The 14,417-nt window shown below is 39.4% G+C and overlaps 1 protein-coding gene across 17 annotated transcripts in view; it reads right to left on the bottom strand.

Moving 5' to 3' along the window:
• Window positions 1-358: 358 nt before the first annotated feature.
• LOC109098356 (calmodulin-binding transcription activator 1-like) overlaps window positions 359-14,417 on the bottom strand; it is a 285,375-nt gene continuing 271,316 nt past the window's right edge. For 8 of the 17 annotated variants that reach the window (XM_042766801.1, XM_042766813.1, XM_042766811.1 and 5 more), the window contains 13 exons: window positions 13,320-13,486; window positions 13,013-13,227; window positions 12,829-12,907; window positions 11,448-11,775; window positions 9,779-10,197; window positions 9,390-9,544; window positions 9,052-9,298; window positions 8,385-8,456; window positions 8,260-8,280; window positions 7,560-7,759; window positions 6,375-6,449; window positions 6,017-6,047; window positions 4,338-4,517 (listed from right to left, as the gene is read on the bottom strand). In XM_042766801.1, the coding sequence (XP_042622735.1) occupies window positions 4,485-4,517; window positions 6,017-6,047; window positions 6,375-6,449; window positions 7,560-7,759; window positions 8,260-8,280; window positions 8,385-8,456; window positions 9,052-9,298; window positions 9,390-9,544; window positions 9,779-10,197; window positions 11,448-11,775; window positions 12,829-12,907; window positions 13,013-13,227; window positions 13,320-13,486 (2,042 nt within the window). In that variant the 3' untranslated portion in view covers window positions 4,338-4,484. The other 9 variants (XM_042766808.1, XM_042766817.1, XM_042766803.1 and 6 more) reach the window with 8 other exon arrangements.

Raw genomic sequence — 14,417 nt, 5'->3', positions numbered from 1 at the left:
GGACAGAAAGAGGGAGACGGCCGAGAAAATAGCACATGAGGCAAAATTTATCAGAGGAGGAAAAGGAGGATACAAGGATCACAAAGCAGGTATGAAGGAGAAAGAGAGAGAGAGAGAGAGAGGGGAAAACAGAGGTCTTATACTAGCTTCACATGCAGAGTGTTGAAAGCTCACTGCCCTGTAAGAAATATGAGCTCATATTTTATCTTTTTTTTCTATTCTTCATTTTAAAATGATGAAAACGTGCATTAGGGCTGGGAAATATGAAATCAATGTCCACAGACCACTGAACACCTCTCTCGGTGTACCTGTATTTGCATAAGAGGAAGTGAACTAAGCATGTCCCAATGTTTTTTTCTGTTTTTGTTTTTTTTTTCTGTTTTTGTTTTTATTATCATCATTTTTTTTTTAAATGTTTGACATATCCATATTCTTTCAACCTAAAGAGCTTGTCTAAAACAAAGTGTTTATTGCTCTGTACTTGTAAGTGAAAAGCTTATAATCGAGTGGTTTTTCAGTTCTGTTTAAGCCTAACCTGCATTTCCCGAGTTCCAAAGAGAGGATTTAGGACATCGTACAAACTTCCAGTTGCACCAGTAGTGTTTTCCCTCGCTCAGCTAAAACCTTCACATGTGCTCATGTGGTCATCCGTGTCCATACGTCGAGATAAAGCACATACAGACGCACTTATAACGCACCAGGGCTCGGAGAGGGAATTCAACTTGGATGGTGAGCTGTACAAAGTGCATATTTCTCCTATCTGACACAAAAATACGGAAAGCATGATCTGGATGCACGTATACTGAGCTGTCTCATAAGAGGACGGGAAGAGGACGGGATCTATTTGGCGCTGAGGTATACTTATGCATTCCCAATCCCATGGGGATATGGCAATACTAAATGAGCGATGATACCTGCACGAATGATGATACCTGCTCAGTTTTGGAAAAATGGTCTAAAAACTCTATAAACATACACGGTCTATCCTGTTACCCGAGTGACAGTCTGTCTCTGAAAGCAGTGGTTTGTAACAAAGCGAACATTGTAGTAATGCACACATGGAAGTACATATTCCCAGTGGTTTGTCCTGTTGATTCTGAGCTGAACCTGGAGACTTAACCTAACCTAATCTAGTCTCCATGCTAAACACCCTCTCCCTGTTTTAGCACCCTGAGTAGAACTACAAAAGGGAGGCAGATTTTTCCCTTCCCTACGATGAATGACCCAAACTAACATACATATACCTGGTGATCCATAAACAGCTTTTCCTGGTGAATTCTGAGGACTTTCGCTTATGATTCCTGAAGTTTCAAGTTGGAAGAATACTATTTGGATGGTAAGGGACATAAAGGTGGCCACCTTCGCTTGGAGTTGTGCTCTGACTTGAATCTAACAACTGGATAAAACTATTATATAATGTCTCAATTTCACCGAGCATGTCCTACTTTCCTGGCCCAGTTTAGATCCGACATGGAAAAAGAGAAAGAAAAGCACACAAAATGACAGAAATAATGAAAGCATGCATAGTATGTTATTGGGTCACTCAAAATCTTTTAACAAATCGCTTTTGGGAGATAGAATTGGAATGAACAGGGGACAGAAAAAACCCAAAATGACAGGTGCCTTCGGGAGTGAAAAGGGTGTGAGAAGAGGAAACAGACCTGGGCTCCTGATCGGACAGTAAAACCAGCCTTTAGCGTTGCATACCATTGGTTTTCATGTCGACTTCTTTAGGAACAACACACTCCTGATATTGGTCGAATGTTTTAGGCACTTTCTATAATAATAATACTGATATCAAGTCTCTGAGATCATGAGGAAACATTTCAATTCTAAAACAATGGATCTACATGTGGGGAGTAGAAATAAAAGTACGTAGGTAATAATTCAGCAGATAAGCACCACATTCTTTCCTCGTCCTTCCTTTATAACAGGCAAAATGTGCTGGTGTAAGTTAAAATGATGCCTCTCGTCAGCTGAATTCGCTTTGGAAATTCAGGGGGTCAGTTAGTCTCAAATTTCTTTCGGAGAAATTTGTGAAAGACGTCGTGCTTGTTTCCATAAGCATAAAAGAGAAACAAAATGCACAAAAGAAACCTATATGATTCAGTGTGACTCAACCATGGGGTTTTGAATGTTGGTAGCAGCCCCCCAAGAAATGAAGAAATAATAAAAAACAAAACTTTGAACACATGGCAGTCGTAGATTCTGATGAGAGTCGAAATGTATGTTTTTTGAGCTACATTCACAATATTTATCCATGACCGTTTTCATGTTTGATTCCAGTTCGTGTGTGACATTTTTCTAGCATGTAAGCATGTGTATGGGAACCGCCTGCTTGAAATAACCATTCACAACCCTCACGTCAACATCATTTTTAATTACATGACCTACTTTTAACCTCCTGACTCCATCCAAGACCATTGTTCATGTTGAGTTCAAGACGATAAAATGTGAGAACACATTCTAGTCATGTTATACAAGACGAAACTGTGGAGACACTTCATCCTCTTTATTCTAGAAACCTCAGCTGCAACTGTTGGCTGCATGAGTGAAGTTTGGTCATTCAATACTAGTTCTTCCAATACTGTGATACCTCTCTACTTCTCAAAGGAATAGCTTATTTTAGTCCTGTAGCATTCACATGACCGGTCACCATCGGTTAAAAAACACAAAACAAAATACTATTTTATTCCCACTAACCCTGAAAAAGAAAGTTCCAGTTGTGTCTGATGGATTCGTTTGGCTCTTCTGCTAAATCTACGGTTTTATCGTGATTCATGCTTCAGGGAATGCTCCGTGAAAGAACATTTCCAACAAAGACTTCTAGTGAAATTGTTCAAATCTTATTACAGACCATTGCCACTACATTTTATCTTTACATTATGTTCAATGTCTTAAAGTTTCATGCACATGGCTCCTTCTTCGCAACCAATATTTACAATATTTACAAACAATACAACCGTACATCTTGGGCGTTCAAAGAAAACTATACAATATATTTTTTTGTTTGTCTCTTAATGTGTTATAATCCAATTTATGAATAAAATACTATATATTCTTAAATACAATCCTCTTCGGAAAATGTTTCTGGCAATCAATGTTCCTTCACCTATCTTCATATGTACAGGGACCACTAAATAGTCAAAAATATGGATTTTTTTGAAGCTTCTGTATAGGGACCCTTCAAAAAGTCAAAAAGTCAAGGCAATGTTCAGTGAAACTCCATGGGAAAGCTTGTGGCGGCTTTCTGGAGCTCTTCGAAATCAACCAACAGTAACAATGAAGAAACATATCACAACATACACACACACACACACAAATGGAAGATAACCTTTGCAAATATATGTTTGGCGCTGTGGCACAATTGATAGTGCAGTTCACATTAAAAAAAGGTCAGTTTTTAAAATAAGGAGATTATTTAAAACCATCACACACAAAAAAAAAAAAAATCAATAAAGCTAATAAATAAATAACTGAACTATATAAAAATAATGGTCTTTATAACAGTATACTGAGAAACAAACAGGCTTATACGGTCCATTTTGATGGTGCCACAATATCACCGATATGAATAAATGAAAATAAAACACAAAACATTTACATAGCATGCAGGAGCATTTTGCTCAAACACATGCACTGTATCCAGATTCAATTCAACAAACACGGGACACACAAAGTCAGGCCAGCAAAATGACATTAAGAAAAGGACCCATAAGAAATTTGAAAACAGTGCACACAAAACAGTAACCCAGAGGGCTTCGCTTCATTCCCCTAAGTTGTCCTCAGAAGTCCCCTAAATCCCCAAAAAGACAAAGGTAAGACACTGATATTTCAAACCCAACATTTTTGCCCTGACCCCATCTACATTCATATGAAGGCTTCCCTTTGAATGATCGGACAGCATTTGTCAAAAACAAAGATCTGTGGAGATGAGAGACTGATTTCAAATACTCTGCATGCATATGGTCACTGAAATGAGGCCTTTTTTTGGTTTACATTTTCTAGGTTTTGTTCTTTTTTTTCCCAAACTGATTGTTGTATTATTTTCCTTTCAAAATATAAAATGTAATCTGAAGCGGCTTCCAGCATGATGTTTTCTGATGTGATATTTTGATATTTTACAAGCGCTGGTCGGAATAAAAAGCCTTTGCTCCTTGGTCTTCCTTCGTTTTTTTTCCTTTTTTGTAATCTAAAAAAAAAAAATTATGAAGAGTGCAAAAATGCCATGAAGATAATGTCATATTTCCCCAATAGTCTTATTTCAGTTCCCCGTAAAGAGAAATAACACAATGCAGGAGCAGAATCAGTCACAATGCTGCAAGAGTTCAACCGTCGCATTTCCGATGATCTTCCGTGTTCTGCTTCCTGAATAATTTTTGCTTTTTCCGTAAATTGTTTGTCTCTTGTAAAAACACAATGAAGAGGAAGAGAAAGAGTCCACTCGGAGATGTTACATTGCGACGGGGCTCTTTGCGGCGCTCTCATGTTCCTTGGCCTTTCTCAATTCTTTCGCCCTGAAAATAGACCAAAAAACAGAGTAATGCAGGGTTAGCCTGAGGGTTCACAAGCATCCTGGGCCCCTAGAGGAATCACAGAGCATTAACCAATACACCTGCCAGTTTCATTAATATCTTCTCACTGGAATCAGCAAAGAACAACAAATATACCCCACTATAAATGTCAGAGACCTTTAAAGCCTCAAGGAACATATAGGACACAGATACAGCGGCTCAGAAAGTTAAGTCACACTTAAAAATGTCTTAATGCTATTGCATTAGATAACAAAACATCAAAGCAATTATCATTTATTTTAAAGAAAGATAGCACAAGCACACTTTTCAAACAGGACAGAAGGTTTAAATAATTAACGGTAGATTTAAAATGATGATTTAAAATAATTTTTTTTGGATACTTTGTGGCTGTCACATGTTAGTCGAACACGTCCACAGTCCAGCTGCTCAGAAAAGTAGCTCTTGTTCAGCATTTGAGAACAGATGATAATTGGTTTGATATTTTGCATTTAATCCAATGACATTCACACCTTTTTTAAGTGTGATTTAAACGTCCACATACTTTTTTGGTGGCTGTCTTTTAGTAAAAATGTGGCATTTTATAAATCTGTGGGAAAAAATGGTATTCTTTGAAATCTACTTTTTACAACTAATAGTCTAGAGTCGGATTACAAAGCAAACACATATTAATATATTAATAAAAAAACCTTAGAATCCAACATAATCTAAAGTAAACCATCCATCTTAACACTATAACACTGAAAGAATGACAATATATAACCCTACAATTCACGCACAGTACATCACAGAAATTACATCAAATTCTTAATTAAATATTTAGATTTCTTTAAAGACATTTTAAACCCCCATACACGCCGTTAGCTCACAGTTTGACCCCCGTCCCACCCTCAGCCCCCAAATCAAGCTTAAAAAACCTGAAAGAGATGTATAAAACAGGCAGCCAGGCATTCAAGACAGTTCCTCTTCCATAGAGAAAGGGATGTTATTCCAAGCATGCCCTGATAGAAGCAAAGCCTCCATATCTTTAGCCATCATGCAATTGCCCAATGCACTACCCAGCAGTCCTTAGTGTTGTCATAAGCATCCTCATAACAAGAGAGATGGAGGAGACTTTAAAGGGATCGGGAGAGAGATTGAGAGAAAAAAGAGACAGAGAGAGAGAGTGCTTTGTTAGTTTCGCAATTAATGCATCATCTTTATTTGCTGGTTAGTGGGATCTATAGTCCTCTCTCTCTCATGTAAGGCTCAGTCAACTCGGGCCCAAGTCGGCCGTCATGCATGCAGGCATAAAGCAATAGAGAAAATAAGATAAAAGAAAAGAGGGAAAGAAAGAACAGATAGAGTCATAGGAAACAGCAGAGTCCGAAATCAAGGTACATAGATTAAGAAAATGGAGAACAAGATGAAAGTAAAGGGAGAGACAGGGAGATAAAAGAAGAGAAATCGAGGGGTACGAACTGATTTACTGAGGCTGCACTCACCCGTTTGAATAGTCTATGGTCCATCAAGGGGCTTTGCATAAACAGCAAAACAACACCAGACAGCTATTAGTACACACTGAGGTTGGGTTGGGTTGGGGAAATGGGACCAAACACAATAGGGCTTTCTAACAGAGCCATGAAAACACCAAGGTTTGTCTTTTGCTGTCTTATGACTCCTGACAGTCATGTTGGTGTGCTTGAGAGATTATGAAATGTGCCTTTTTAAACAGCAGGATATTAAAAGACTGATTCATCTCAAAGGTGCAAGTATACAATAGAGTGGGTGTGTGCATGCTAAAAGAACAACAGGGCTGTAGGAACACAATGCGCCTGGTGGAAGTTCTCGTCTTTGGCCTACCTGTGACGGCACCGCAGCAGAAACCGCATTATTTTCCTGGCAGCCTGGTCTTGTCTCTTGGTCAGTAAACTGCTTCTAAAACAAAATGATAAGCATGAGTGGCTGTGTACACTGGCAGGTTAAACCAAACATTTAGCATGTGCAAAAATTGCTGGTATGTTTCTAGGGTTCTCTGTGATATGAATAGTGTTTGTCCTTCAGTGCAAGTCTATAGGATCTTTTGAATATTTAATTGCCTACAAGGCAAAATGTGTCCAAAACCTTAGAAAAATATCACCACACCTATCCTCAGCTTGACAGATGATTCAAAGAATAGTTCATGTTCAGAGCACAAAAGTTGCATGCTAATACAACACCAGGGTTAAGGGTTTATTCAAATCCTTAACTCCAAGTATATGCAAAAGTAATATTCTGCTCTCCTAGCAATTAAGGTTCAGACTGCAGTTGCTGCAACAGGTTGTATGACAACAAATGACATGCAAAAATAACGATGCTTCTATGTGTACTTGGACTCAAACTGTTAGTGAAGTAAATCATTTTCTGGCACTGTTTCAACAACAGATTGTCTCTTAAAGTGAACAGGAGGGTTTCAAAGGCTGCCATTCTTTAAAAAGTCGACTTGGCAGTGTGTCACATTTGAAGTGTTGGCACATACTTAATAGTTCATCCAAATCGACAGTACACTTTAGAGGAACAGTCTCCTGTAGTAACTTGGGGTGAAATGACACTAATGACATTAATGAAATGACATTAATACATGCAGCTCTCCTTGTGAGGCTTGAACACACAAGGTTGCTCAGTTCAAGTATGTGTACACACAAATTGATTTTGAACTAAATTCAGAACTAAAGGTGATGGCCATGTAAAAGGTCTTTGAAAGGCTTAAAAGTAGGTCAATTGGAATTCAATGTTTTCTGTTTATACCATTGATATTAATGCCTATTATAGTTGGATGATGATTAATTCTGAGAGCTTAATTCTATACACGAGGGTGGCATTTTAATTCTAAATGTGGTGTATTAAAAAGTTTTAAATCATTAAGCAGTTCCTTGCTTAGCCACTGGAGGCGCCGAAGTGCTAAACAACGTGCGGATGGCATGAGTATTTTACAAAAGCTTTTATAAAATCTGATGTGTTCAATCTTTAACCACTAGTTTGCCCTGTACTGAATGTCTGTTCTTGTACCTGAGTTTGTGCTGCACCAGTGCAGCTGCAGTGGCTCGCCTTCGTGGGTTCGGCCGGCCGAGCTCTTTGTAGCTGCGGTAATATTGCTGGATCAGCACAGCTGCCCTGCGACTCTGCTGGAACTTCTTCTGTTCGTGGTAGCTGCGGAATTTACTCTGGATAAGGATGGCGGCCAGCGTCATCTTCTTATAAAGTGCATACTGCCAAAAGGACAGAGAAAGAAAGTTGTCACATGACAGAGAGAGAGAGAGAGAGATCTATAGCAAACCACTCCATTAGCCATTTTGCTAATACAAAACAAATATCAGCATTGCCAAACTACACCATCAACTTTATATTAGATGTGTTGTGGAAGATTGACAGTTGCTATGCAGTTGTTAAGTTTTTTGGCACAGAATGTGTATGCTAGGTCATTGCTACTGTCGGTGTTTGTGTACTGCCTCAATCCCTCTTTCAGTGTAAAATTTTGGATTTTTTTTTGTGCCTGTTTTATTTTTCATAAGTCAGGAAAAGTAACTAAATAGCTAATCTTTTCTTAGCAAGCTGCACAATTTGAGCTAGCATTAATATTTGTGACAGTACAAGTTTGGTTCATATCCATAACCCTAAGTATAAGCAATACTAAGAGTGATAAAGAAGCACCACTAACAAACTTCCAGTTCAAAGCAGTAGTCGTTGTAGATGAAGCAGGAAGTGTTACCTTCAAGGCTATCCATGTCAGCTTGGGAAAGAGAGAGGAGGGAATTGAAGGCACTCTTGTAAAGCCTTTAATAATTGACCACTCAAAAGTGTACACACAGAGAGTTCCGAGAGATCTCTGCCTACCTGTTTGTACCTCTTATAACAGCGTTGAATGACAGCAGCTGCCAGTTCCTGCTGCTCCCGAAGCGGACGGCCCTGCAGGATGGGGGAAGAGGGGGATAAGGTAGGGTGGAGAGGACAGGAGAGAGATTAGTGTTCACAAGGAGGCCTGCAAGGCCACAGAGATGATGGCATCTGATTCCTTTTGTGCCTGGCCAAGGTGTCCTCTTAGACTGGCAAAGTTGTGTCGATATGCTCTGAGACCCTGGAGAAGGTTATTCCTCAGAGCACTGTGCACCAGCGAAACACTGGGAGAAATCTGCTCTGAACAACCAATGTGGTGTGGACTCAGGGATATCCGCACATCCCGTTAAGACAGACAGATAGATAGATGGAGGAAACAATGCAATCATTCCTTATAGCAAGGCCATGCTAAGCTCAAGCAAATTTCCCCATGCTTGTCAACAACAGTGACCCTATCTCTGCCTTTTGAGCGCACACCACAACAATCATACCACCTGTCACGACACAGGACTGCAAAGATCCAGATTCATTTACCTTAAGTTCAGGAACACCATACAACACAACACAATACATCAAGACCTTTGAAACTGGACCATCACGAACACTGGCAACACACCACCAATAACCTGCATGGGTGACGTGGCACCTGGATGAAGTCCTGCCCTACCTTGTATTTGCGGAAGGTGTTCTGGACCTGGCGGGCTGCCTCGTAAAGTTCTCTCTGTTCAGGATCAGACAAGGCCAGTTGGGTCAGGTCACGCTCCTCCTTGTTGTGGGAGGCATTGAGGAGAGCAGGCCATTCAGCGGGGGACTGGAGGCCAAGCTTCCCAAGAGGACCGTCGAGTTCCGGCTGCCCTCCACCGTGTACTGGGCCCAGGCCAGGAGAGGAAGTTAGGGGCTTGTTAAACAGGAACCTGGGAACAATTGGGAAAACAATTACATACAAGAACCCAAAGGGACTGTAACTAGGAATCTTGAGAATAGGTCAGCTTTATGATGAATCACCTCTCCGCATCTCCAAGGTAACTGGCCAACCAGCTCATGGTGCTGCTGACTCCAACGCCATCTAGTGTAGTGTCTGATGCAACAAAGTTTTCCCTCTTGATGCGATCAGATGTCGCCTCAATGACTTCTTCCGCCAAAGTCATCATGTTCGTGTTCTGAAACAAAAAGTTGGGTTCTTTTAAAATTGCACCAGTAACTATACATGTTTATGAGCCCCAAAAAGTAGGGTACAGGACATGTATGTAAGATTGCTAGCAATATGAGACATAAGACAGAATTCAATACTAGTCAATACTAAATCTGACAGACTTTTCTTTTTATCCTATGGCACAACAAAAGAAGCAGTTTCGGCAGTCTACTCGAGTCAAAGTACCTTCTCTATGCCTCACCTGCAGGTCTCCTGTGTTCTCCAGATCTTCTTGGGTTGTCCGCAGATTGGAGATTGTTCCAGCACTAGCAATCTCTCTTAATCTCAGTCTGTTTGCGAGCCTTTCCTTGCCAAGTCCTACAGTTGGCACTCTGCGTCCTGCAGCCTGTCTGGAACCCCAGCAGCCACCTCCACAAGTTGAGCCCAGCTTAGTCTGAGACTGCTCACCATCTCGCTGCTCTTTCTCCACAGTACCCTCCCTGGAAGGGCACATTTTAGATTTGTGGGCCTGTTCATCTAGTCCGAGAGGGGCAGAGCAGGATTTGCTGGGCTGGGTTTGAAGGGTCTCAGGGTTGGGTTTGTGTTTCTTGCTCAACGGGGCGTCCCCATGACTAACGCTGCTATAGAAACTGGATGGTTCCGACCTGGGCCTCCTCAGCTCTGCAAAAGTACAAAGCAAGTCTGTTTGACCAAACTGTACACAACCTGTCACTCAACCTGACCCATCTGCTTACGAAGTACTCATTTGTTCATGCAAGGTCTTTCTACGTTTTACTAGGTTATTTTTAACTGTATGGAACTTAAAGGGATCATATGATGCGATTTCAATTTTTCCTTTCTCTTTGGAGTGCTACAAGCTCTTGGTGCATAAAGAAGATCTGTAAAGTTGCAAAGACTAAAGTCTCAAATCCAAAGAGATATTCTTTTTAAAGTTAAGACTCTGCCATGCCCCCCAAAAACAGCTTGTTCTAACATGCCCCCACATCTCTACGTCACTATGTGGAAAATTTGCATAATGCCTCCCAAATGTTCTCGCAAAGAAAGAAGGCGTGGTTTCAGTAACCGCAGTTAGTGTTGAAGCAGCCATGTATCGGGAGATGCTGTGTGTATCTAGGCAAAAGCAAAAGCACTTTATTTGGCCTTCCGAAAGTAGATGCCTTTAGGAATCTTTAAGATTACTTACAACAGAACAGCAACGCACCATTTAATGAACCTAAGAGAGAAGGTAATTCTGACTTTGCTACGACAATCTGGCGCTTCTGAATCAGCTACTGTGAGTATGTTTTGTTATTAATTTAAGTATTTGCTGTTGACTGTTCAAATATGGAGTTTTGCATTGTATGTGTGTGAGTATGTGTGTGCGCACGCGTGTGTGTGTGTGAGAGAGAGAGAGACAGGGTCACATTACAGTGAAGTCAGCTGTCTTAAACATCCATGGCTTGTGTACTGCAAACACACACGAGCTTCATCACTGTGTCTGTCACACGACTCTGTTCCCCATTCGTGCTTGAACTGATGGTAAAACTAAGGACATTATTAACTGTCTTTATATTTATTTTGAAAGATGAAGCTCGCGATTATGGAAAGGGGCATTACATTTCCAACGAGTGCTTGTGATGTTCGGCCAGTCACAATGCACTGGCCAATCAGAGCAGACTGCGCTTGTCAGAAGGAGGGACTTTGTAGAAAATGACGCGCTTGAGAGAGGCGGGGCATAGAGGACCTACAATAATGTACAGTATTTGAAAAATAATGTGTTTTTTGAACATTAAAGCATGTCAACATATTCTGTTACACCAAATACACAAAATAATGATCTTTAAAAAAACATCATTTGACCCCTTTAACATGCATATACAAGTCTTTTGAAGACTGACACTTCAGATAGAATGAAAGATTCCAGTTCTCACCTGAGCTGGAGCTGGAAGCAGAGCTAGTGATGTTGCTTTCTTTCAGCCCAACTGAAGATGTCTCTGTACCCCAAACATTCATCCATCCCTCAGCAGCTGAGGCCTCAGTTGATTGTGAGAAAGGCATGCTGGGAGTTGTAGTCAGTGCTCCTGACTGCTGCTCCTCCCTTTGAAAGCTTTCCAGACACTCAGCCAGCTTGGTGTGGCCACGGGAGCGGGCAATAGCCAGCGGTAAGCGACCCAAAGAATCTGGGATGGCCAAAGCTCGCTGATCCCATTTATACAGAACCACTGCTGCTTCCATATGACCCAAAGCACAAGCCCACATCTAAAGAGAAGAAAATTGAGTTGCATTTAATTTGTATGCCATGCTCTGCCCCTTCTATATGAAACAACTCATCCAAACATAGGGATGTAACGATTAACCGCAACCCGGTTAAAAATCGATTCAAATATGTGACAATTCAAATCGGTTGAGATGCTAAACAAATAGCGATTCAATTAGGGGGAGGAGTTTATATGAATATATGTCTTAGGGGAACTTACTGTCTTTAATAAAGTTTAGATGTTATTTTTCTTTTCATCTTGCCTCTGTATAATGCATATTAAAGTTCATAGGTGTAGCGCTGCTTTGTTTACAACAGAAACCAAAGAAACACTCTAAGCACCACCTACTGGCAGAGAGTGAATCTGCGTCTCATTCAGCTCGTCTTTTAGATATTTTTATGTATATTTTCATAAAACTGAAGTCAAATCATTCTATTTTTTCTTCAAATTTCGAAATTATACAATCTAATTTAGATTAAAAACTGCTCATGTTGCATGTATGCAGCATCTTTGTTTTGATCATGATTAAAATGCAGTGGTTGCCTGCCTCTAATTTTAAATGGAAAGAGCACAGACAAAGCCTTATTTTGTTTATATGAAGAGATTTCTTTTATTTGTGTTACTTATTTATTTGATTTTGAGGCATGTTTTTAAATTTCGATTTAGTTTTGTTATTTACATTATATTTAATTTTGTAATTTGGCAGATGCTTTTATTCAAAACGACTTAAAAATGAGGACAATAGAAGCAATCAAAACCAACATAAGAGCAATAATATGCAAGTGCTATATTAGTATATTATTATAGTGTTATATTTAGATTTAACAGAGAAACATGCACCGTTTTTTCCAAGCAATAATAAAAGGACACATTTAATTTATAATTTGTCTTAAATGTCATTTTGTAAAAAAAAATTGTGAATCGAATCGAATCGTGAAATCAAAATCATGAATCGAATCGTGACTTGAGTGAATTGTTACATCCCTATCCAAACAGCATTGTGAAGCTACGTGGTATCACGATTAAGGTATCCTGACCTAGTGTCAACACTCACCAGTGGTGTGCAAGAGAAATGATCCACATTTAGAGGATCAACCTCAAGTTCCAGGTCAATACTGTCTGCATGCTTAGTGCTGTAAAAAAAAAAAAAAACAGCACGAAAACAATACAGAAGAGATGAATGATGTATATGCACTATAAATGGACATTTAGTGCAGGTGTGCAATCAGTATACTCACCGCCACTTGATAAGTGTTTGAATAAGGGTGGTGTAGCCTTGGGCAGCTGCCAGATGAAGAAGAGTCATGCCCCGGAACGTCTTGGAGTGGATCAGGTGCTTGGATTTGGCCCAGCAAGCACGGTTCATCATCTTTTCACAAACTACCACCACACGGCTCTCAAAAGAGTTGCCAGCCGGACCTTGACCCTGGCTCTGACCCAGACCTGGTGAGAACTACGACAAAGAATCAAGAACCAAGTCAATTCTAAGAATCTAATGGTGATGTTCATTAGTTTGGAGTAATACAGTGTAGCTCAGAATGATACCTGTGCCTGTTCAGAATTGCTTCTTCCTCCTTCTCCTCCTCCTGTTCCAGTTCCTCCGCTCTCAGATGGTCCTCCACTGCTCTGTTGCTGCTGCTGACCGGCCATCTCTGCCATCCTTCGCTCCATCTGCTCTAGGCGTTCCAGGATGGACATTCTGAACTGGTTATCTGCATAAAACATAAGGAGAATTCAAACTGTTATGTGTACATATCAAATGTTTTTAAAATCATAATGAAATCAAACTCTATTTACTTTCTTAACACATGTTCCCAGTGTTATTGTGCATGATTAATCAGTGTGTGTTATTCCAAAAAAAAAAGAAAAAAAAAAGAGGAAATAATAACCAATTTTTTTTGTCATCTGACATCATCAAGGCTGTTTATAGGGGCGTTTACTATGGCAGCGAATGGCCCTTTCAACTGCAGTATCCAGTTATATAAGATGGAAAGTCACTGGTATGGATACAAAAAAAATAAAGCTCCATCCTATATTTTTCCTGATGAATATCTTGTTTAACTCTTAATATCTTATTTAAAAATATTTCATGTTACAGAAGTAAAATGCATTGTGATTCACTTCAGTACCCTATATGGGTCAATTATTTGATGCTCCACAGTATTAAGTTATTCGAAATACACCTCTTCTATGATGAATTTCAATTTCTGAATGAAAAATAATTTTTGACATCTACACAAATATATTTGATTTGGAAAAAAAAACCCATAAAAATATAAGTAAAAAAATAAAAATAATAATAACTGAAAATTTATTTAAAAAAAAAATAAAATAATAATAACTGAAAATTAATTTTTTAATGCAAAAAAAGAAAATGCTTAAAAACAAAATACTTTGTATTTAAGAAAAACTTAAATACAAAGATTAAATTTATAAGACATTTCTACTCTTCAACATCTCAAACATTTCTCATTTCCCACTGACCCATTTACATCTCTATATCAAATATCATCTAGCTTGCATATCCTTTGTCCACTTAAAAAAAAAGCTCTTCACGGGCTCTTGTATGTATGCTCATAATGTGTTGTTTTGTTACAGTGACAGCTAACATTAGGACAAATTCCCTGCATATACCACATTGAC

Source organism: Cyprinus carpio, chromosome A11 (assembly GCF_018340385.1).
Source record: "Cyprinus carpio isolate SPL01 chromosome A11, ASM1834038v1, whole genome shotgun sequence".
In the NCBI taxonomy this organism is placed as follows: Eukaryota; Metazoa; Chordata; class Actinopteri; order Cypriniformes; family Cyprinidae; genus Cyprinus; species Cyprinus carpio.
Note: the sequence above shows the minus strand (reverse complement) of the source record. Positions and strands in the feature narration are given on the sequence as shown.